The 25,270-nt window shown below is 35.6% G+C and overlaps 1 protein-coding gene across 4 annotated transcripts in view; it reads left to right on the top strand.

The window, feature by feature from the left end:
* RUNDC3B (RUN domain containing 3B) overlaps positions 1 to 25,270 on the top strand; it is a 147,746-nt gene that overhangs the window by 8,405 nt on the left and 114,071 nt on the right. For all 4 annotated transcript variants that reach the window (XM_060157173.1, XM_060157171.1, XM_060157172.1 and 1 more), the window contains exon 2: positions 15,488 to 15,603. In XM_060157173.1, coding sequence (XP_060013156.1) covers positions 15,488 to 15,603 — 116 coding nt within the window. The remainder of the gene's footprint in view (positions 1 to 15,487; positions 15,604 to 25,270) is intronic.

Below are 25,270 nucleotides of genomic sequence, written 5' to 3'. Positions count from 1 at the left end.
ATATCATACTGGCGTAATAACTATAACTTTATAATATATCTTGATGTTTGGTAATGTAAGTTCTTCAGCTTTGTTGTTCAATATTGTCTGTTCTTGGGCTTTGCAAACTAGATTTTAGAATCAGCTTGTCAATTTCCATTAAAAAATCTGCTGGATTTTTATTAAGATTGCACTTAATCTATAAATCAGTTTTTGGAATTGTCATTTTTATGAGACTTAAATGCAATCCATGAATATACTATATCCATCCCTTCATATATTTAACTATTCTGAAATTTTTCTCGAAGATGTTTTGTAGTTTTGAACATATACATATTATATCTCTTTTTAGATTTGTCCTTCCATATTTGATATGTCTGTATTATTATAATAGATCGTTTAAAAACTTTTTTGGGCTTCCCTGGTGGCACCGTGCAGGGCACATGGGTTTGATCCCTGGTCCGGGAAGATCCCACATGCCACGGAGCAACTAAGCCCGTGTGCCACAACTACTGAGTCCGCACTCTAGAGCCTGCGTGCCTAGAGCCCTTGCTCTGCAACGAGAGAAGCCACCGCAATGAGAAGCCTGTGCACCGCAACAAAGAGTAGCCTCCGCTTGCCGCAACTAGAGAAAAGCCCCTGCGCAGCAACGAAGACCCAACGCAGCCAAAAATACATAAATAAATTTATAAAAAAAAAAAACAACCTTTTCATTTTCTTTCTTTTTTGCTGATACATAGACATGGAATTTACCTTTTAAAATACTGGTCTTGTAATCTAGCAATTTTACCAGATTTACTTATTAAATCTAATAGATTTTCTGCAGTTTTTTGTTTGTTTATTTGTTTTAGCATTCTGAGTACATTGTCATGTCTTGTGCCTGTTTTATTTCTTCCCTTTTTAAACTTTATGTCTTTTCTTTTTTGTCTTACTGCACTGGCTAGGACCACAGTATTACAGAAAGCATTAATAGTTTTACCTTTAAGTAGGATGTTTGCAGTAGGTTTTTTTTTTAGTTCCCTTCTACTTGTAGATTGCTGAGAATTTTTATCATAAGTGGATTCTGAATACTCTGTTAACAAATATTTTTTCTATCAAGATGAACGTATGATTTCTCTCCTTTTTTCTTTTTATGTAGTGAATTACATTGATTGACTTTTTAATGCTAAACTACCCTGGAATAAAAAAACTGGGTTGTGCTGTATTATCTTTTTTACATATATTTACATTCAATGAGTTGATATTTTATTTGGGATTTTTGCATATTTGTTCATGAAAGTGATTGGTCTGTGATTGTTCTTTCTTATAGTTTCCTTGTCTCGGTTTGTCGTTAAAATTATCTGACCTTACAAAACAAGTTGGGAAATGTTCTTTTGTGTTCTGTAGAATAATTTGTGTAAGATTAATATTATTTCTTTCTTAAACTTTTGGAAGAATTCACCAGGGAAGAAATCTGAACCGCAAATTGTCTTTGTGGGAAGTCGTTTAGTAACAGATTCAATTTATTTAATAGATACTGAACAATTGAGATTTCCTGTTTCTTCTTTTATCAGTTTCAGCGAGTTCTTCAAGGAATACACCGATTTCATGTATGTTATCAAATTTAAACTTAAAACTTTTCTTAATATCCTCTTAATATCTTTCTATTGTTTAAAAATCTGTAGTCATTTTCCATTTTTCTCTCCTGATATTGGTAATCTCTGTTTTTCCCATGTTTTTTTTTCTTACTCGGAGTATATAAATTTTATTAATATCTTCAGAGAACCAGCCTTTGGCTTTGTTAATTTCCTCTGTTGTATATTTCTTAATTTATTGATTCCTCTTCCTGTCTTTATTTCCTTCCTTCCACTTTTTTTAAAGTTCATTTTCTTTTTCTAATTTGAGATGGGAGTTTAAATCATTGTTTTTCAGCCTTTTTCATCTTTCCGTTCTATGCATTCTAAGACTGCACATTCCCTTGTTTGACATTGCTTTGAGATAGCAAACAAGATTTAAAATTTGTATCTTCACTATTAATTAGTTTAAAATGTTTTCTACTTTCTGTTGGGATTTCTTTTTTGACTCATGGGTTATTTTAAAAGATACTGTTTAATTTTCAGACAGCTGAGGATTTTCTATTTTTAGTTATTGAATTCTAACTTAATTCCACTGTGCAGAGAATATTCTAAAAGATTTTAAAGTTTTGAATTTTTATTTATGCTTTTATGATGCAACATATGGTTAATTTTGATAAATATTTTATATGCATTTGAAAAGAATATAAACAGCCCTCTGTATCCACTGGTTCCACATCCGCCTATATGGAGGTCCAACTTTAAGGGACTTGAGCATCTGTGGATTTTGGTATCCTCAGGGGTCCTGGAACCAATTCCCCACAGTTATCAAGGGACGACTGTATGCTGTCATTGTTGATTGCATGTATGCCAATTAGGTCTAGTATGTTAATTGTGTTTATATCTTCTGTATCCTTACTAGTTGTTTGTGTGCTTAGCCTGATATTAAGAGAGATGTGTTAAAGTCTGTCTCTGTGAGTGTAGATTTGTCTTTTTCTCCTCTTAGTTCTGTCATATTTTTAAAAATTTATTTTCTTTATTATTGTTATTATTTTTCTTTGGCTGTGTTGGGTCTTCGTTGTGGCATGCGGGTTTCTCTCTAGTTGCGGCATACGGTTTTTCACTCTTTAGTTGTGGCGCATGGGCTCCAGGGTGCATGGGCTCTGTAATTTGCGGCATGTGGGCTCTCTCGTTGAGGTACACGAGCTCAGTAGTTGTGGTACGTGGGCTTAGTTGCCCCGCGGCATGTGGGATCTTAGTTCCCCACCAGGGATGGAACCTGGGTCCCCTGCCTTGGAAGGTGGATTCTTTGCCAGTGGACCACCAGGGAAGTCCCTGTCATTTTTTTTTTTGTTGTTGTAAGTATTTTGTTGCTCGATTACTAGGTGGGTGCAGATTTAGAATTGTGATCTCTTCCTAGTGATTTCATTCCTTTGTTACCATGAAATGTCCTTCTTTATCTCTAATACTGTTCCTACCTTAAAGTCTATTTTTTCCCTGCTATTAACGTAGTTAAAACAGCTTTCTTGTTGTTAGCATTTGTATGATGTACTTTTTCCATTCTTTTTTTCCCCTTAATATTTATTTATTTATATAGGCTGTGCCAGGTCTGCGTTGCAGCATGTTTAGTTGCAGTATGTGGGATCTTTTAGTTGTGGCATGTGGACTTCTTAGGTTGCGGCATGCATTCAGGATCTAGTTCCCAACCAGGGATTCAACCTGGGCCCCCTGCATTGGGAGCGTGGAGTCTTACCCACCGGACCACCAGGGAAGTCTCTACTTTTTCCATTCCTAAATTTCAGTATTTCTGGGTCCTTAAATGTAAAGTGTCTCTTGTAGGCAGGATAGAATTGAATTTTGAATTTTATCTAGTGTTTTATTTAGAGTATTTAGCCCATCTCTATTTAATGTTATTACATTTGGGTTTATGGCTACCATTTTACTATTTATGTTCACTTTTTCTCTCTTCTTGTTTTGTTATAGATCAGTATTTTTTATTATTTCATTTATTCCACATAGAGTTTTTCTCTCTATGAACTTGTTGGTCATATATTCTTTTCTGTTTTCTATACAGTGGACCCTTGAACAATGTGGGGGTTGCGATGCTGATCCTCCACACGTCAAAAGTCCACGTGTAACTTTGCAGTCAGACCTCCATACTTGTGATTCTGCATCCACAGATTCACCCAACCGTGGATCATATACTACTGTAGTATGTATTTATGGGAAATAAATGGTCCATGTACAAGTGGACCTCTGCAGTTCAAACCTGTGTTGTTCAAGGGTCAACTATTCGTATATTTGGTTTCTATCCTTTGGGCAGTTACCCTTGATTTATTACATATAATGCAAATTTAAATTTTATTGCCTCTCCAGTAGTGTTAGAACCATTTATCCCCGCTCATCCTAAAACATACTTTTAAATAAATATGGCTCTCATTATGCTGTAATCTAATTATCTTTTTGTCTCCTATTAGATTGTGCATTTCTCAAGTCCAGGAATCATAGTTTATTCAGCATCTGTTTTATTCCCAGCATCTAGTATGTAGTGGGCATGTTTATCAAATGAGGTAATTCTCCCTAACTAGTGAAGAATAATAGCAGTGGACATTTCCAAAATAAGGTTGAAGGTGAATTAAAGAACCATCCTCACTTATTTTTAAACAGTCACCCTAGGGACTAATCTCTAATGATAGTAGAGTTTTAAACATCTAATAGCTTTAGACTCACAGATATAGAGAACAAACTAGTGGTTACCAGTGGGGAGAGAGAAGGGAGGAGGAGGGGCAATATAAGGGCAGGGGATTAAGAGGTATAAACTATTAGGTATAAAATAATCTATAAGGATATATTGTACAACACGGGGGAGATAGCAAATATTTTATAATAACTATAAATAGAATATAACCTTTAAAAACTGAAAACAAATAAAAAGCTTTCAAATTTAAAAGAATCTAATAACTTCAGTAGTAGAATTGTCTATCTAGTTACTAGATAACTTACCTATGTTAAAATATATTACTTGAATATTTTCACTTGTCATTGAGTAAAGAAGAATTGGGTTCCAAAGGGATATGTGATCCAAGTGTACAGTGAAAGTATTCTTTATTAAAATGATTTTAATTGGGAGTTATTTCATATAAGAAGTCAAATGAGATATTTTAAGATGAGAAATTTTCTTGGTTTGAATACTTTGTAATTTTAAATAAATTTTTTAAAATTGTCCTTTTTTTTGAAGATAGTGCTTCAATGTTATTTTTCATGTTGTGCAATCTTGCTCTCATCAGTCTGCTTATATAGCAGGACAAGATGTTAATAATATACTATCTCAGCCTTAAGGTACCTAGATTAACAATTCTATTTTGAAAGAAATTTTGACAGTAGAGGTGGGGAAAATATTTTAAAATATACTTCTCTCCCTTTTTTTGATTTTTACATTGAGCAAAAGTTAAAAAAATGGTAAACACTGCCAAAATAGACTTTTGAGTTTCACAGTATATATTCCAGATGGTTGGAACTTTTTTATTCTGTGTTTCAATAAAACTTTATTTACAGAAACAGGCAACTGGTTGGTTTTGGCCTGTGGACAGTCATCTACAGACTGCTGCTAAATGGATCTATGAAAAGTATTTTTTTCTCCTTACCAAGGAATTTAAAGTATAGAAAAAAATAAAGGGGAAAATACACATGATGGTTGGGAGTTCTTAACTTGCATAAAACTTGAAAAAAGAAGGCAAATTGCTGATTCAAAAAGATTTGGGGGGGGGTTCTTTTTTTTTAAATTTAATTTAATTTTATACAGCAGGTTCTTATTAGTTATCCATTTTATACATATCAGTGTATACATGTCAATCCCAATCTCCCAATTCATCCCACCACCACCCCCACCGCCACTTTCCCCCCTTGGTGTCCATACATTTGTTCTCTACGTCTGTGTCTCAATTTCTGCCCTGCAAACCGGTTCATCTGTACCATTTTTCTAGGTTCCACATATATGCGTTAATACACGATATTTGTTTTTCTCTTTCTGACTTACTTCACTCTGTATGACAGTCTCTAGATCCATCCACAACTCTACAAATGACCCAATTTCGTTCCTTTTTATAGCTGAGTAATATTCCATTGTATATGTGTACCACGTCTTCTTTATCCATTTGTCTATCAATGGGCATTTAGGTTGCTTCTATGACCTGGCTATTGTAAATAGTGCTGCAGTGAACATTGGGGTGCATGTGTCTTTTTGAATAATGGTTTTCTCTGGGTATACGCCCAGTAGTGGGATTGCAGGGTCGTACTTCTATTTTTAGTTTTTTAAGGAACCTCCATACTGTTCTCCATAGTGGCTGTATCAATTTACATTCCCACCAATAGTGCAAGAGGGTTCTCTTTTCTCAACACCCTCTCCAGCATTTGTTGTTTGTAGATTTTCTGATGATGCCCATTCTGACTGGTGTGAGGTGATACCTCATTGTAGTTTTGATTTGCATTTCTCTAATAATTAGTGATGGTGAGCAACTTTTCATGTGCTTCCTGGCCACCTGTATGTCTTCTTTGGAGAAATGTCTATTTAGGTCTTCTGCCCATTTTTTTGATTGGGTTGTTTGGTTTTTTTAATATTGAGCTGCATGAGCTGTTTATATATTTTGGAGATTAATCCTTTGTCCGTTGATTTGTTTGCACATATTTTCTCCCATTCTGAGGGTTGTCTTTTCACCTTGTTTGTAGTTTGCTTTGCAAAAGCTTTGAAGTTTCATTAGGTTCCATTTGTTTATTTTTGTGTTTATTTCCATTACTCTAGGAGGTGAATCAAAAAAGATCTTGCTGTGATTTATATCATAGAGTGTTCTGCCATGTTTTCCTGTAAGCGTTTTATAGTGTCCGGTCTTACACTTAGGTCTCTAATCTATTTTGAGTTTATTTTTGTGTATGGTATTAGGGAGTGTTCTAATTTCATTCTTTTACATGTAGCTGTCCAGTTTTCCCAGCACCACTTATTGAAGAGGCTGTCTTTTCTCCATTGTATATCCTTGCCTCCTTTGTCATAGATTAGTTGACCCTAGGTGCGTGGGCTTTCTATGCTGTTCCATTGATCTATATTTCTCTTTTTGTGTCAGTACCATATTGTCTTGATTACTGTAGCTTTGTAGTATAGTCTGAAGTCAGGGATTCTGATTCCTCCAGCTCTGTTTTTTTCCCTCAAGACTGCTTTGGCTATTGGGGTCTTTTATGTCTCCATACAAATTTTAAGATTTTTTGTTCTAGTTCTGTAAAAAATGCCATTGGTAATATGATAGGGATTGTATTGAATCTGTAGATTGCTTTGGGTAGTATAGTCATTTTCACAATATTGATTCTTCCAGTCCAAGAACATGGTATATCTCTCCATCTGTTTGTGTCATCTTTAATTTCTTTCATCAGTGTCTTATAGTTTTCTGCATACAGGTCTTTTGTCTCCCTAGGTAGGTTTATTCCTAGGTATTTTATTCTTTTTGTTGCAGTGGTAAATGGGAGTGTTTCCATAAGTTCTCTTTCACATTTTTCATCATTAATGTATAGGAATGCAAGAGATTTCTGTGCATTAATTTTGTATCCTGAAACTTTACCAAATTCATTGATTAGCTCTAGTAGTTTTCTGGTGGCATCTTTAGGATTCTCTGTGTATAGTATCATGTCATCTGCAAACAGTGACAGTTTTACTTATTCTTTTCCGATTTGGATTCCTTTTATTTCTTTTTCTTCTGATTGCCCTGGCTAGGACTTCCAAAACTGTGTTGAATAATAGTGGCGAGAGTGGGCAACCTTGTCTTGTTCCTGATCTTAGAGGAAATGCTTTCAGTTTTTCACCATTGAGAATGATGTTTGCTGTGGGTTTGTCTTATATGGCCTTCATTATGTTGAGGTAAGTTCCCTCTATGCCCACTTTCTGGAGAGTTTTTATCATAAATGGGTGATGAATTTTGTCAAAAGCTTTTTCTGCATCTATTGAGATGATCATATGGTTTTTCTTCTTCAGTTTGTTAATATGGTGTATCACATTGATTGATTTGCGTATATTGAATCCTTGCATCCCTGGGATAAATCCCAGTTGATCATGGTGTATCATCCTTTTAATGTGTTGTTGGATTCTGTTTGCTAGTATTTTGTTGAGGAATTTTACATCTATATTCATCAGTGATATTGGTCTGTAATTTTCTTTTTTTGTAGTATCTTTGCCTGGTTTTGGTATCAGGGTTGATGGTGGGCTCATAGAATGAGTTTGGGAGTTTTCCTTCATCTGCAATTTTTTGGAAGAGTTTGAGAAGGATGGGTGTTAGCTCTTCTCTAAATGTTTGATAGAATTCACCTGTGAAGCAGTCTGGTCCTGGACTTTCGTTTGTTGGAAGATTTTTAATCACAGTTTCAATTTCATTACTTGTGATTGGTCATATTTTCTGTTTCTTCCTGGTTCAGTCTTGGTAGTTTATACCTTTCTAAGAATCTGTCCATTTCTTCCAGGTTGACCATTTTATTGGCATAGAGTTGCTTGTAGTAGTCTCTTAGGATGCTTTGTATTTGTCTGGTGTCTGTTGTAACTTCTCCTTTTTCATTTCTAATTTTATTGATTTGAGTCCTCTCCCTCTTTTTCTTGATGAGTCTGGCTAATGGTTTATAAAGTTTGTTTATCTTATCAAAGAACCAGCTTTTAGTTTTATTGATCTTTGCTGTTGTTTTCTTTGTTTCTATTTCATTTATTTCTGCTCTGATCGGTTTCATTTGTTCTTCTTTCTCTAGTTCCTTTAGGTGTAAGGTTAGATTGTTTATTTGAGACTTCTTGTTTCTTGAGGCAGGCTTGTATTGCTCTAAACTTCCCTCTTAGAACTGCTTTTGCTGCATCCCATAGGTTTTGGATCATTGTGTTTTCGTTGTAATTTGTCTCTAGGTATGTTTTTTTTTTAAATTAATTTATTTATATTTATTTTTGGCTGTGTTGGGTCTTCGTTTCTGTGCAAGGGCTTTCTCCAGTTGCAGCAAGCGGCGGCCACTCTTCATCGTGGTGCGTGGGCCTCTCACTGTCATGGCCTCTCCCATTGCGGAGCACAGGGTCCAGATGCACTGGCTCAGTAATTGTGGCTCATGGGCTTAGTTGCTCCGCGGCATGTGGGATCTTCCCAGACCAGGGCTCGAACCCGTGTCCCCTGCATTGGCAGGCAGATCCTCAACCACTGCGCCAACAGGGAAGCCCTCTAGGTATATTTTGATTTCTTCAGTGATCTCTTGGTGATTTAGTAACGTACTGTTTAGCCTCCATGTGTTTGTGGTTTTTTACGTTTTTTTCCCTGTAATTGATTTCTAATCTCATAGCATGGTGGTCAGAAAAGATGCTTGATATGATTTCAGTTTTCTTAAATTTACTGAGGCTTGATTTTTGACCCAAGACGTGATCTATACTGCAGAATGTTCTGTGTGCTCTTGAGAAGAAAGTGTAATCTGCTCTTTTTGGATGGAATGTCCTATAAATATCAATTAAATCTAGCTGGTCTATTGTGTCATTTAAAGCTGTGTTTCCTTATTAATTTTCTGTTTGGATGATCTCTCCATTGGTGTAAGTGAGGTGTTAGAGTCCCCCACTATTATTATTTTACTGTCGGTTTCCTCTTTTATAGCTGTTAGTAGTTGCCTTATGTATTGAGATGCTCCTATGTTGGGTGCATATATAGTTATAATTGTTATATCTTCTTCTTGGATTGATCCCTTTATCATTATGTAGTGTCTTTCCTTGTCTCTTGTAACATTCTTTATTTTAAGGTCTTTTATGTGATATGAGTATTGCTTCTCCAGCTTTCTTTTGATTTCCATTTTCATGGAATATCTTTTTCCATCCCCTCACTTTCGGTCTGTAGTGTCCCTAGGTCTGAAGTGGGTCCCTTGTAGACAGCATATATATGGGTCTTGTTTTTGTATCCATTCAGCGACCCTGTGTCTTTTGGTGGAGCATTTAATCCATTCACATTTAAGGTAGTTATCAATATGTATGTTCCTATTACCATTTTCTTAATTGTTATGGGTTTGTTTTTGTAGGTCCTTTTCTTCTCTTGTGTTTCCCACTTAGAGAAGTTCCTTTAGCATTTGTTGTAGAGCTGGTGTGGTGGTGCTGAGTTCTCTTAGCTTTTGCTTGTCTATAAAGCTTTTGATTTCTCCATTGAATCTGAATGAGATCCTTTCCAGGTAGAGTAATCCTGGTTGTAGGTTCTTCTCTTTCATCACTTTAAATATATCATACCACTCCCTTCTGGCTTGTAGAGTTTCTGTTGAGAAATCAGCTGTTAACTCCTATGGGAGTTCCCTTGTATGTTATTTGTCATTTTTCCCTTGTTGCTTTCAATAATTTTTCTTTGTCTTTAATTTTTGCCAATATGATTACTGTGTGTCTCGGCATGTTTTTCCTTGGGTTTATCCTGCCTGGGACTCTCTGCGCTTCCTGGACTTGGGTGGCTCTTTCCTTTCCCATGTTAGGGAAGTTTTCGACTATAATCTCTTCAAATATTTTCTCTGGTCCTTTCTCTCTCTCTTCTCTTTCTGGGACCCCTGTAATGCGAATGTTGTTGCGTTTAATGTTGTCCCAGAAGCCTCTTAGGCTGTCTTCATTTCTTTTCATTCTTTTTCTTTATTCTATTCCGTGGCAGTGAATTCCACCATTCTGTCTTCCAGGTCACTTATCCGTTCTTTTGCCTCAGTTATTCTGCTATTGATTCCTTCTAGTGTATTTTTCATTTCAGTTATTGTTCATCTCTGTTTGTTTGTTCTTTAATTCTTCTAGGTGTTTGTTCTTTAATTCTTCTAGGTCTTTGTTAAACATTTCTTGCATCTGCTCGATTTTTCCCTCCATTCTTTTTCCAAGGTCCTTGATCATCTTCACTATCATTATTCTGAATTCTTTTTCTAGAAGGTTGCCTATCTCTGCTTCATTTAGTTGTTTTTCTGGGGTTTTATGTTATTCCTTCATCTGGTACAGAGTCCTCTGCCTTTTCATTTTGTCTGTCTTTCTGTGAATGTGGTTTTCCTTCCACAGGCTGCAGAATTGTAGTTCTTCTTGCTTCTGCTGTCTGCCCTTTCGATTTGGGGGGTTTCTGATGTGAAATATAAGAAAAGAAATAAACCTGCTTTCTAATGAACATATACCTGAATACTGTGCTCATTATCATCCATAGTCACTATTTTACATTACATTTGGGGTGGATTGTATCATATCTCCTTGTTGATTATTAACGGTAGGTATTATATTAATGGCAGAGGATCATTACCCCCACACCTTGGTAAAGACTGATAGTGATAATAATATATTATAAGGAATCCTGTAAATTTGGTCTGAAGTAGTGGAAAGAATTCTCTCTTACAACTTGGATACTTATGTTCTTTTAAAAAATATCACTCTTATGAATGACTGTATACTTTTCTGAACCCCTTTTAGTTTAGGTTTTTTTGGCTGTTTTGGGTCTTTGTTGCTGCGCGCAGGCTTTCTCTGTGGCGAGCGGGGGCTATTCTTTGTTGCGGTGCGTGGGCTTCTCATTGCGGTGGCTTCTCGTTACAGAGCACGGGCTCTAGGCATGTGGGCTTCAGTAGTTGTGTCATGCAGGGTCAGTAGTTGTGGCTCGCAGGCTCTAGAACGCAGGCTCAGTAGTTGTGGCTCACTGGCTTAGTTGTTCCACGGCATATGGGATCTTCCCAAACCAGGGCTCGAACCTGTGTCCCCTGCATTGGCAGGTGGATTCTTAACCACTGTGCCACCAGGGGAGTGCCCCCCCCTTTAGTTTTGAAATGTGATGATTCTGTATGCTTTTATGTACTTTACTTATCTTAAGGTATAATTCCATGTAAAGGGATATAACAATATAGATAAGAAAATCTGGTTTTTGTGAAATGATTTTTTTTCTGAAGCATGTTTGATAAATGGTTAAGATTACATAAGCTTGTTGTAAAGAGATGGGAATACATTTCTTTCCTACTCGATTGCTCTGTGTATATGGGACTATATCTGTGTATATTACTAATGCAGGGCCTAAGTATTAAAGGTGAATTTTCATTCTTTAAATAGTTTCTTTCCAGTAAAGAGTGTACATATTTAACACAGTAAGTTATTTTGGCCTGCAAGAAAATTCTTTTTTTATTATTGAAGTGTAGTTGATTTACAATATTGTGTTCATTTCAGGTGTGCAGCACAGTGATTCAGATATATATATATTTAGATATATATATGTGTATATGTATCTATATATAGATATATACGTATTACTTTTCAGATTGTTTTCCCTTATAGGTATTACAAAATATTGAGTATAGTTCCCTGTGCTATACAGTAGGTCCTTGTTGGTTATCTATTTTATATATAGTAGTGTGTATATGTTAATCCCAAACTCCTGATTTATCCCTCTGCCCACCCCCTGTTCCTCTTTGGTAACTGTAAGTTTGTTTTCTATGTCTGTGAGTCTCTTTCTGTTTTGTAAATAAGTTCATTTGTATGATTTTTTTAAAATTTCATATATAAACAATATCATATGATATTTATCTTTCTGTGTCTGGCTTACTTCACTTAGTATGATAATCTCTAAGTCCATCTGTGTTGCTACAAATGGCATTATTTCATTCTTTTTTATGGCTGAGTATATTCCATTGTATATACATACTACAACTTCTTTATCCATCCATCGATGGACATTTTGGTTTGCTTCCATGTCTTGACTGTTGTAAATAGTCAAGTAAATAGTGCTGCTATGAACATTGGAGTGCATGTATCTTTTTGAATTATGGTTTTCTGAGGATATATGCACAGGAATGGGATTGCAGGATCATGTGGTAGCTCTATTTTTAGCTTTTTAAGGAAAAGTAATTTTATTTTTGACTTTATTGTTACATTTTTTGCTTTTAACTATTTGTTGTTACAATTATGTTACAAACTTATGAGCTGTGGAAGGAATTGATATGGGTGTAATGAATATTGTTTTAAACGTAGTTTTGGTAACCATCTCACCTTTCTTGGTATGTTTCCAAAGGGAAAAAGGTAGTTCCTGCTTTAAGTTTGATGGTTTTAGTCACATTTTTTCTTATTTCTAAGCTAACAAAAATTTCCTTTGGACATTGAAGGTGGGAAAGAAAATCTTTTAAGAGAGAGACATTTCAAAAACCACACTTAATTAAAAGACCCTTTCATGTAAATTTTTGACTTTTTAATTCTTATGTAAAAGCTGTTACTTAGACTTGATTTGGTATTTTTAGACATTCATCAAATTGTCATTTCATTATTTTAAAATCAGTCCTTTTTGGGAAATAGATGACTAATATTGTCATCATTATCAGGAAATAGCTTAGCATCTGTGTGGTGTTTTTTGGATGTATTGAAATTCTTTTTACAGGTTTGGTTTTTATAGCATGTCTTAGTTACTGTGTTATGGAGGAAAAGCTTCTCACTCTTCTGGCATAATGGAACTAGCCACATGACTCTAGAGAAGTAGATGTTGAGTGGGAAGACCTGGCTAGCTAGAAGTAAAACATGGACTCTAAGGAACTGATTTGCCTTCTGAAGTTTTGATTTGTGTTGACAGGAGGAGAGTAGGCTATAAATGATAAAGCAATGCTGGGAAACATTATTTTTCTTCATTATTAACCTTGTTAAAATAGAAATTATTTAAAAAGCTTTCTCACCCTTAAAATAGCTTCATGCTTAGAAATAACAGAAATTGTGTCTAATGATATGCTTTGGGATATTTGCACCTTTGTTTTAGTTTTTAGCCAGATACTGAGTTACAAGTAATATAGTGCTCTGAGGTTCACCATTTTAGGTTTTCATCATGCAGATAGTGTCTTCTAGAGGAGACGATGCACTAATAACATGATAGAAAGGCATGTTTTATTGACTACTGATTGATCTGTACATGGCTCTTGATGCTACAGAGATATATGTGTTACTCTCCATGGCTTTTCCTTCCTATTACATTTACAAAGAAGAAAATTTCTTAGGTAATTTTGTGTTATTCTGGAGGACAGTAGTGGCTAAAATCTTACCAGGCTGTTACAGGTGGAAATTGAGTTCTATCCTAGCTCGTTTTGATGAAATAAGCACTCTATTATTTTTATCTTTAAATGTCGTTTTCAGTTCATTTCACCTATGTGCTTACTATCTTAGATGCCATGCTTTTTTGAAGTGGTAGATTACTCCTACCTCGGGTGTGATTGCAGAGTTAGATTTCCCATTCCGTTCTATTTGTTAAAGATTAGAGGGAAACATTCAGAAGTTTCCTTCTTTTTAGGTCAAAGGTGGAGGTGGAGACTGTATGGTTTTTGTTTATTCATTTTAGGAACACTTAGCGTTTCATTCTTTTACTGAATAAGAACGTTATACTTATTTATTCTTATTAGAAGTTTGCTGCAGATTGGCAGCACTTTTCTAGTGTATTGCCAATGAAAAGGGCATAGGACACAAAAATGAATTCTTAGTATTGCTAATGTTCTAAATTACAGTGTAGTAAATAAATACGTTTGACTGTTTTTTTCCATTTCCCTATACATAATAACTGGCAGTGAGAGAGTTTTTAATGTTTTGACAAAAATTTGTAAAGGGCACAGAATAATTGTAATTCTTTCCATTGATTATTGGGATCACTTTGCATGGTTTCAGCTTGCACAGTCATTTTTATGTGCAAAGGGAGGACTGCCTGTATTTTAGACATTACTCAGTTCTAATATAGTAGTAAATGTTGATAGATATAACTCATATAAACAAATCTCTTTATATTTGCGTTTATACTTGTCTCCTATATTTGTTTGTCCTGATTGAATAAGCATTGCCAATAAGCCTAAAACCTAAGGAACAATTTATACTCCTTTATCTCCCTCATAGTTTACATTTCTAATGATTTAACAACTCTCATCGTTATCCCCTTCTCTTCATACCCTATTGATTGTCTTTACTTAGGCACTCACATATCACCCTTCATAGGCTATGACTGTAAAGGGATGGTATGGTTATAAAGGGATAGCATGAGGGAAATGCTAGGGGCAACAGAACTGTTCAGGATCCGGATTTTGGTGGTGGTTACAGGAAGGGTATACATGTTAAAAATCATAAACTTCCTTTTTGTCTTGCTGTGACGTTGGCCTTTAAATGTTTCTTTGCCACGCCTTCAAAATAGATCTTAAAAATAAATCAACAAGTACTTACAGAGTACATCGTTCAAGGCATTGTCCTATGTGCTGAGGAAGATATAAACACACAGAAGCAATGTTTCTGCCCTGAAGGAACTTATATTCTAATAAAATAGAGTTAGACCACACAAGTAACAGCAGTAAGATAAATTGTACTCATCTCTTAAAGGAAATACCAACAAAATGCTAGTTTGTGCTAGGAATCTATAGGAGGATAATTCTTCATTGAAGAGATGGCATTTAAGCTGAGTCTTGGAAAATGCACTGGTACTTGGCAGTCAAAAATAGAGACAAAGGACGTTCTGAAGAGAAGGAAAAGTATAGTGCACTTTACAGAGTTATAAGTTTTCCTATTATAGCTCATAAAAACTTGGGATCTACACCTCATGAATACTCACAACCTGTTTTATTCCATTTTGTGCTCGAAACTCTTAGAAACATTTTGGTCTGACGCTGCAGTCTCTTACAAGTAGTATTATGGCTTTCAACTTAATAATTTCGTTCATCTTTTTTATTCTGATTTTACTGGTTCTGTGGACAATGAACTATTTCTAACTCTTAATGTAGTCAACAGATAGTAAATATATAAGTGAAAAGTCTGATATTTCTGTAAAATTTTCTATTGACAGAATGAATTTGAGTAAATGGAGTTTTCAGAATATATAATGTTATAAAGTATTTCTGTAATACTTCTCTCAATTGCTTTCCTCTAGTTTTTCCTATTTAGGTGAATGAATCAAGTCTACTTAAAAGCAATCGTAATCTCTTTTTTTCCATAGGTTTTCTGTGAAGACCCTGATTGATCGGTCCTGCTTTGAGACAATTGATGATTCTTCTCCTGAATTTAACAATTTTGCCGCTATTTTGGAACAGATTCTAAGTCACCGGCTGAAAGGTAATAGCGCTAATGTATTATTTATTCTGCCAACAGCTCTCATATTAACAAGGTTGAAATTTTAGAAACCATACAGTCTGGTGTGTGTAGCAGCCAAGCAGCATCTTGAGAAACATAAAACTGATTTTAGAAGGTCTAATCTTTTGGCTGTGTTCCTGTAAAGAATCTCTATTCTTGGATTTATACCCATTTCCAGGATGCATTAAAAATATTGAATATATTAATTGACACATACAAGAAGCAGGATCACTTTCTATATGTAATTAAAATAAAAGTTTAAATTAAAAGGTAGCCCATCTTCAAAGATTACTAGTTGGTATTTTAATTAGTTTACAGAGAAGCATCCAGGCATTAAGTTTGTTTGCTTAATCTTTTCTTCATTAAACTCAGAATCTTTGAAAATTTTTTAGCTGTAAGTAGGTTAAAAAAGAGCTATGTAAAAGAGATGCTGGACTTTAAAAAAAATAAATCAGTAAATGTATTAATGTCAGAAATGTAAATCTCTTAAAATTTAAAAGGGAAAATGGGAGCTGTGTTCTCTCAGAATTATAAAATATTTTTAAATTAAAAATATACATCTGTAAAACATAGCTGATAACATCAAGAAATATTATGTAGTATAAATTTTCGTAATAATAAATAATAACTTTATCACAATTCCATTATCTAGTTTTCCTAAAGGAGACTTGATCTTAGATGTTTTCACTTAAGTTTTTATTATCTTTACAATCTTAATAGTATAGTAGTTTCAAATAAGTAATCTGTGTGGTAATATAATTTATGAGAATCTCAAATTTAATCTGAAGGTTAATCTGTTTTGTGCTTTTTGATGCTGAAAGCATCAGTTGAGCAGTCCTGTGGGCTTATAACAAATGGTTGGATTTAATAAATGGGGAAACAAAATCTGAATTCATTCAGCCCTTTGCAATTTAAAATGAGATCCATAAAAATCACTGGTGCTTTTCTGTTAAAAGTTTGTTGTTCTGTATTTTTAAAGGGTTATTTATTTTTCTTATTTTGCTGTTCTGTATTTTCTAAAATTTCTGTCATTAGTGTGTTACCTTTTATGAGAAAATAAGTTTTTATGAACGCAGAGCGTCTGAAAGTATTTTGAAATATTGTCATGGTTACTATATTGTGTGGTGATCGTATTTTAAAATTTTATACATAATCTTATAAATAATACTTTAAAACACATCAAGTACAGCAGAGCTTGATGTATCCTAATGTTCCAAGGATTTTATCATAAGACCTCAATTCCCTTCATTTGGTGTACCATTTAGCATTTAATTCGCTCACAGAATACGTAAACAACTCTAACAGAAAACAATTAGACCGTGTTGATATAGCCGTGCTGAGTTGCGGGGTTGACTAACTACCGCATAAGTGGACCCCTCCTGCATGCCTGTGTGCCATCTCCTGAGTCATGCCTCAGCAAAATACAGATCATAGGCCTTTAGACTTACTTCATCACCATGAATGTTATTTCTGAGAAGCCAGTGAACTACTGTGTTGAGAATAGAATCTCTAGTTGATTTATGGATAAGAATTCCACGAGTATGACAGTAAGACAGTAAGAAAGATGATCCAATGAGGTTTGTGTGAATTTTTTAAGCTAGGTAAGATTAATAATTCAAAACATGCTTTTTAAAAAAAGTACCTGTTGGGACTTCCTTGGTGGTGCAGTGGTTAATACTCCACACTTCCAATGCAGGGGGCATGGGTTCGATCCTTGGTCGGGGAACTAAGATCCCGCATGTCAGACATAAATTAAAAAATTTAAAATAAAAAAAAAGTTCCTATAGGCCGACTATGGTGGTCACTGTTATTACTATAGATATGAATTATGAAATGATCTGTAACTCTCAAGATGAGGTAGTTTATTAAAGATTCAAGTGTCTAGAAACTTCATATAATATTGCCCATTTTTTGGTATTCTAATATGTAATAAATTGCTTTTACTTTTGGAGACGTTATGTAATTATTTGGGAGGTTTTTTGAGTTTTTTGGTTTTTTAAATATTTATTTATTTGTTTTGGCCGCGCCGGGTCTTAGTTGCGGCAGGCGGGATCTTCTTTGCGGCATGTTTAGTTGTGGCATGCAGACTCTTAGTTGCGGCATGTGAACTCTTATTTGTGGCATGCATGTGGGATCTGGTTCCCGGAGCAGGGATTGAACCCAGGCCCCCTACATTGGGAGCATGGAGTCTTACCCACTGGACCACCAGGGAAGTCCTTAGAAGTTATATAATTATTTCAATAGTACAGTGTGTTCACTTAAAATTTAGTTATTTTTTATTTTTTTGCGGTACGTGGGCCTCTCACTGTTGTGGCCTCTCCCGTTGCGGAGCACAGGCTCCAGATGCACAGGCTCAGCGGCCATGGCTCACGGGCCCAGACGCTCCGCGGCACGTGGGACCTTCCCGGACCGGGGCACGAACCCGTGTTCCCTGCATCGGCAGGCGGAGTCTCAACCACTGCGCCACCAGGGAAGCCCAAAGTTTAGTTATTATAACAACTCATTTTTTCAATGTTTTTCTTGATAGAAGTACAAATTTAAAGTGTATAACTTCATGGGTTTATAAGATCTACTTTTCTCTAGCTACTTTTTATTTTTGAAATAAAAGGGTGTTTAGTTTATCAATTTTTTTCAGAGAAAACCAAAATTCATCCCCAGACACAATGTAGGCTGTGCTGACACAGGTAACAGGGAGAGCTTCATTCATTCTAACAGCCCCATTATTGAAAAACAAGGAGGCTTTTAAAATCACATATATTAATCTTGTTTGCAGTAATTCCTTAACAAGATGATGATCTTACTTTTCTGGACTATATTTGAGAACTAAGAATTAATACACCACCAAATGTAAAATAGATAGCTAGTGGGAAGCTGCTGCATAGCACAGGGAGATCAGCTCAGGGCTTTGTGACCACCTAGAGGGGTGGGATAGGGAGGGTGGGAGGGAGATGCAAGAGGGAGGAGATATGGGGATATATGTTTATGTATAGCTGATTCACTTTGTTATAAAGCAGAAACTAACACACCATTGTAAAGCAGTTATACTCCAATAAAGATGTTAAAAATAATAATAATAAAAACTATTTATTTCCTTTAAAAAAGGAAAAGAAAGAATTAATCACAGAATATAAAATTCAAAGAGGCCTTAGTTCATGTCTTCAGTTCAGTCATTTTTGGACTTTTACTTTAAAGCATACTTCTTCTCTCCAGCCCACTCCCACCTCCCCTAATAAAAGACACTGCAGATGCTAGACATGTAAGCGGACGGTCTGGTTGAAGCTGAGTAGGGAAATCGGGCATTTTGTCAGCTCGGCAGCAGTCACGCCCCAGTTCCACAGCACCACTTCAGGCAGCGCTGTGAATCATAGCTTAAAAATCACTACTCCAGTTTCCCTCCTGCTGAAGCCATCCGCTCAATGATATTTACAACCTGTGGACATACAGTCTTTGTTTTAATACTTCTGATATTGGGGAACTTAGGACAGTAAAGTAGGGCCATCAATTTTGGGGCAGTTTAGATTGTTAGAAAATTCTTATGTATAAGAAGCCAACTTATGTGACTGTGCTTTTCTGCCTCTTTAAAATTGTGGGCCTCATAAATATTAAACGATTGCTATTCTATAATTCTTTCTCCTTAGTTACCCTTTTTCTTTCCTCCAGGTAAAGTGTCTCTAGTTATTTCGATCTTCTGGAACCACTATAGTCTTAGTTATTCTTCTGGTTTATCACTGGTTTACCGAGATCTTAAAATGTGGTACTCAAAGCTGAGTAAAGTGCTTCAGATAGGCTAACTCCTGTAATTTGAGATTACAGTGACTTTTTGATTCCCGCATCACACTTTTGTTCACATTGAAATTAGGGCCAAGTAAAATCCCAAGGCTTTTAAAAAATTGCTTGTTTTATGTTTTAGATTCTCTAAATGAGTTGCCTGAGATCAAGTTTGAAAGGAATAAATGAAGTGTTATTTTCTTCATCATTCACTTTAGAGATAGATGAGGTGGCTATAAAATTGAAATTCTACTTCTGGGAAGGTAAAGTGAACATACTTTCCCCTATTTCTCCCACTTACTATAACCCAAAACCCTGGACCTATAAAACACAAGACTCTGAAAGGTAGGGAGAAGACGTCTAGGGACTTCAGGACCTTAAGAATGGCATGGTGGTGGGTTTCTTGGATTTTCTGGTTGCTTTACATCTGACACTGAGTACTGGATAAGCCAGTAGCTTGCAGACATCAACAAGCACATGTACACACACACAAACACACAGTCTGACAAGGACCTGCTCTTTCTAGCGAAAGGACCAGGAATAGAACAGCCTGGCAAGACAGAACACTTTTAGACAGTATCTGCTCTAGTTTAGTCAAATACCACAGAAAAAGTGTGGCACTACCCCTAGCCAGGCCTGAAGAGGCTGAATGGAGAACCTAGAAGTCCACCCTCATGAGACTGTAACAGGGCACCTCAACACCACCACAGTGTGGTATCAAGAAAGACCAAGCAGAGAGCTGGCACTTCTTCCCTTTTCGGTGGTTGTGAGCCTTCTCTTCCCACCTGCCCCCACAGTGTGTCAGTGGAGAGCCTGGACTTTCATCCCCACCCAGCAGTAATGAGGTTGTGTCGGAAGAGGTGTATTGGAGAGTTATATCTTTGACCATCACCCAGCGGGTGACAAGGCTACCCTCAGTGCATTGTCAGTCAGCCTGTACTCCCACCTCCACCCAGCGGTAATGAGGACCCCTCCTTCAAGTGTCAGTGAAGGCCAACCGGGAAACTTGGACTTCTCCCTCCACTTGCCAGTAATGAAATGTGGTGCCCTCCACCCTCTGACCTTCCCCTGATGGAGCAGTGTCATAGAACGCCAGTTAAAACAGAAGGTTTAGGGACTTCCCTGATGAAGCAGTGGTTAAGAATCCGCCTGCCAGTGCAGGGCACATGGGTTCAATCCCTGCTCCGGGAGGATCCCACACGCCGCGGAGCAACTAAGCTCGTGAGCCACAACTCCTGAGCCCGCTTGCCCCAACTACTGAAGCCCACGCACATAGAGCCCATGCTCCGCAACAAGAGAAGCCACTGCAATGAGAAGCCTGCGCACCACAACAAAGAGTAGCCCCCGCTCTCCACAACTAGAGAAAGCCTGCAGGAAGCAATGAAGATCCAACGCAGCCCAAAATTAATTATTTAAAACAAACAAACAGAAGGTTTAAATAAGATCATAGTCTCATAACATAGTATGAACATATCCAGGTTTCATTTGAAGATCACTTTTCATACCAAGAACCAGGAAGATCACAAGTTGCGTAACGAAAGACAATAGATGTCAACACTGAAATGATAAAAGGTGGTAGAATTACTGACAAAGATCACAGATCAGTCATGATAAAAATGCTTCACTGAGCAATTCCAAAGACACTTGAAACAAGTGAAAAAGTAGAAAACCTCAGCAAAGAAATAGAAGGGAAAAAGAAGAAGCAAGTGGAAATTTTGATATGGAAAAGTACAAAACTAAATTTAAAAGCTCAGTGGATAGGCTCAACAGGAAAATGGAGGGGAAAGAAGAAAGAATCAGTGAACTGGAAGACAAAACAATAGAAATTTCCTAATCAAATAACAGAGACTCAAAATAATCTAAAATTAGAAATAAGAGACTGAAAAAAAAAAAAGCCTCAGGGATCTGTGGGACCGTAAAAAAAGATCTAAAATTCCTGTCGTCAGAGTCCTCAAAGGAGAGGTGAAAGAGGAAAAGACTGAAAATGTACTCCAAGAAATAATGGCTGAAATTTTCTCAAATTTGGCAAGAGAGGTAAACATACAGATTCAAGAACCTAAGTGGATCACCGAGTAAATCCAAAGAAATACATGCCACAGCACATTATAATTAAACTTTTTAGAAATAAAGACAGAAAATGTTGAAAAGTAGCCAGAGGGAAATGATATCTTGTCTATAAGGGAAAAACGATTTGAATGATAGCAGATTTCTCATCAGAAACCATGGAAGCATTTCTGTCAACTGCTGAAAGTAAAATGTCCACACAGAATCCTATATCCAGCAGAATTAACCTTCAGTAATGAAGGGAATATCTAGACATTCTCAGATGATGGAAAACTAAGGGCACTTATCGCCAGCAGACTTAACTCTAAAACTGTGGCTAAAGAACCCTCTTTAAGCAGGAGTGAGTCATAAAAGAAGGAACTTTTAAAAGGAAAGAAGAAACATGGTAAACAAGAATGTGGGTAAATACAATAGGCTTTCCATTTTATTTTGTAGTTTTCTGTTTGTTTCCTCTGGTTTTGGTCTCTCTGTTTCCTTTTTCCTATTTTCCTGTGAGTTACTTGAAAATTTTTTAGAATTCCATTTTTATTCATCTCTAGTCTTTTTGAGTATATTTCTTTGTGTATATTTTTTAGTGGTCGCTCTAGGTATTACATTATATATACATAACTTGTCACAGTCTGTTAGTGTTATCATTTTCCAGACTGAAATTTAAAAACCTTACCTTTCTTCATAGACATTACTCTCCCTCATTTATAATTGTTTTAGATATTTCCCCTACATACATTTAGAATTAGTGTTATAATTTTTGTTTCCACCATCAAATTTAATTTAGAAAACTCAAGAGGAAAAGGCAAGTCTGTGGTTTCAGGTTGCTGTTTTGTCCAGCACACAGTCTGGGATAGACAAAGCAAAGGGACTTAACTGCTGTGTCATTTCTTGAGTTCCAAGGTCCCTAGACAATCTTCCTTTTATTCTCCACCTTCAGAATCTTCTTACAGTTTTTTTTTGCATATAATATCCAGGGTTTTTGGTTGTATTTAACCGGAGGAGAGTACACCTACTTTATCTTTTCTGGAACCAGCAGTCTCCTTTAATTTTGTAATGTGAAGAATTGCATCAGTAGTTTTTCTAATGTTAATTCATGCATATATACTTGGGAAAAATCTAACTTGAACCTCATGTATTGTTTTAGTGTACTTTATTTAGGATTTAGTTTTGATTCTGAGTTGATGAGCAAAATTTGTCATTTTTCTGTTTGGTACTTGTTTTGGTTTTTGTTATCAAGATTATATCACCTCATTAAACAAATGAAAGGTGTTTTATCTTTTATTATTCTTTGGAAGAATTTTGCATGAGCTTGCAATCATCTGTTAGGGAGAATTTGCCAGTAAAAACTGGGTCAAGCAGGGCGGGGCGGTGTGCATGCACAAGTGCACTTTAACAGCTAATTTACCTACTTTAATGCTTATAGGTCTGTTTAGGTTGTTGATTTCTCTATTCTATGTTCTGTTCTACAGTTGTCAATGTCTTCTATATCCTCTTAATTATTTACTCTCTAGTGAGTTGCCATTTTTCATTTCAGTGTGACACACTTAAAGTAGACGAATTCAACTGTGAATGGTTTAAAAAAGTCAAAGCTCACTGAAGAGATCTAAAGATAAGTCACATATTCATCCTTACGGCATTGTTAAAAGCTAAGATTCTGCTTTTTAAAAAAAACCCACTCCCTACCCTCATTGTTTACCAGCTGTCCCCCTCCTCTGAACGATATGGTATACAGTTGTTCTTCAATATCCATGGAGGATTGGTTCCAGGACCCCCTGGATACCAAAATCTGCAGATGCACAAGTCCCTTATATAAAATGGTGTAGCATTTGCATATAACCTACGCACATCCTCCCATAGAGTTTGAATCATCTCTAGATTACTTGTAATACTTAATACAATGTAAATGCTATGTAGATAATTGCCAGCACCTGGCAAATTCAAGTTTTGCTTTTTGGAACTGTCTGGAATTAAAAAAAAATTTTTTTCCATTCATGGTTGGTTGAATCCATGGATGCAGAGGGCCATCTGCATTTAATTCAGTCTGCTGTTAAAGAACGAAACAAAAGCTCCATTAGTGAATACCTGGTATTATTTTCTACACAGATGTCCCCTTTTGTGTCCCTAATATTGATTATTAGTTATTTTTCTCTTTTTTCATGAGCACTATTGCCAGAGATTTGTTCATTTTATTAGTCTTTCAAATAATTAATTTTTGGCTTTGTTGATTTCCTTCTCTCCAAATACTGCTTTGGCTACCTGTACAAGTTTGGATATGTATTATGTTTACTAATATTCATTTTTAAGTAATTTCTACTTTTCATGATTATTTCTTCTTTGACTTAGTGTCATTTGGAAGTTTAGTTTTAATGTTTCTGAAAATAGCTTTTCATTTTTACTTCTATGTTAATTGAATTATGGTCAGAGAATTTGTTCTGTATGGCAGATTTTTTTGAAAGTTGTAAGATTTGCTTAATGGCCTAGTTTATGATTAGTTTTAATAAATGTTCCATATTGAGAAGAATGTGTATTCTCTAACTGTTGATTATGTTTTTCAAATGCTAGTCACATTTTTGTCAGTTTGATCTGTATATAACTTAGAAATTTTGAACTATTTTATTATTCTGATGGATTTATCAGGTTATTCTGGTAGATATGTCTCTTTTTGCTGTCTGTATTTTGAGTCTATTTGATGCATTCAGTTTCAGGGTTTTTGTAAATTCCCTTATTTTCTGTTTATTTTTCATTTTTGGCCTCTTAAGTATTTCCGTGGGGTTTTTTGTATGCTTGCTATGTTTAAAAGTGTATCTATTATATTTTATCCAGCATTTCTAATTTCCTTTTGTGTTGGGAGGAAAGATTTTCCTATAATTACATGTTTCCACTTGAAAGACAAATTCTTGCTATTGCTAAAGAGAGTTCTAAAACTTTTTCTTTTCTTTGAAAATTATCATTGCCCTTTGTTGTTGATTTGAGTGAACAGTTAAACTTAATGGTCAAAATGTATAATGTTGAGGTAAAACAAGTCTGGCACCAATAGTAAGAATTCATTATTTCCTTTTAGATCGTTTCTATTGTCATGTAATTAAAAAAAAATTTTAATTAAAAAATACTCAGGTGTATATATCTGTATATTATATATCACAATGCTATAGTAATATATAATCACTACATTATATATATTCATATTTAGGTAATACAGTATATAATGTATTATATATTTTTTTAAGTTTAGATCCTTTTTCCTATTTCCCTTTTTGTACATAAATTCACCCATTTCCATCCTCTAGCCCTGGCTTTTAAATACTTTTTTGTTCCTGTAGATATAAGGTTTTTTTCTACTTGACATTGAGGTCTATTTCTGGTTATTACCCACTGAAACTATTACTTGAGTAACCATTTCAATTTCCACTTCAGTGGCGCTCTTCTGTTTCCTCTTTATTCCCTTCTAGCCAGTTCCTAATAAGCTTTTCCTATAGGTGGATTTTCTCCTTCCTCTTCTATGTATTACTGCGTTCTAAACTCTCCATTTCAATTTTCTTAGCTCTGGAAATTTTCCTAAGAAAACTTGCCTGATTTTTCTACTGTATCCTTTTTCAGACAGCATGGGTTCTGTTTATCTTATGTCTTTTAGTATGCCATACACTTTACCATACTATAGCCTTCAAAAAGTTAACTCAACTTATGATGCTAGAGAAGGTGGAGTAAGTTCACTACTACCCTAACTCTCTGTCTTAGCATCCTTGGGCTGACAGGACAAAATGCCACAGACTGGGTGGCTTAAACAACATAAATTTATTTCTCACAGTTCTGGAGCTTGGCAAGTCCA

The sequence above is a fragment of the Lagenorhynchus albirostris genome, chromosome 8, assembly GCF_949774975.1.
Source record: "Lagenorhynchus albirostris chromosome 8, mLagAlb1.1, whole genome shotgun sequence".
NCBI lineage: Eukaryota > Metazoa > Chordata > Mammalia > Artiodactyla > Delphinidae > Lagenorhynchus > Lagenorhynchus albirostris.
The sequence above is the reverse complement of the archived record's forward strand: the minus strand, read 5'-3'. Positions and strand labels throughout refer to the sequence as shown.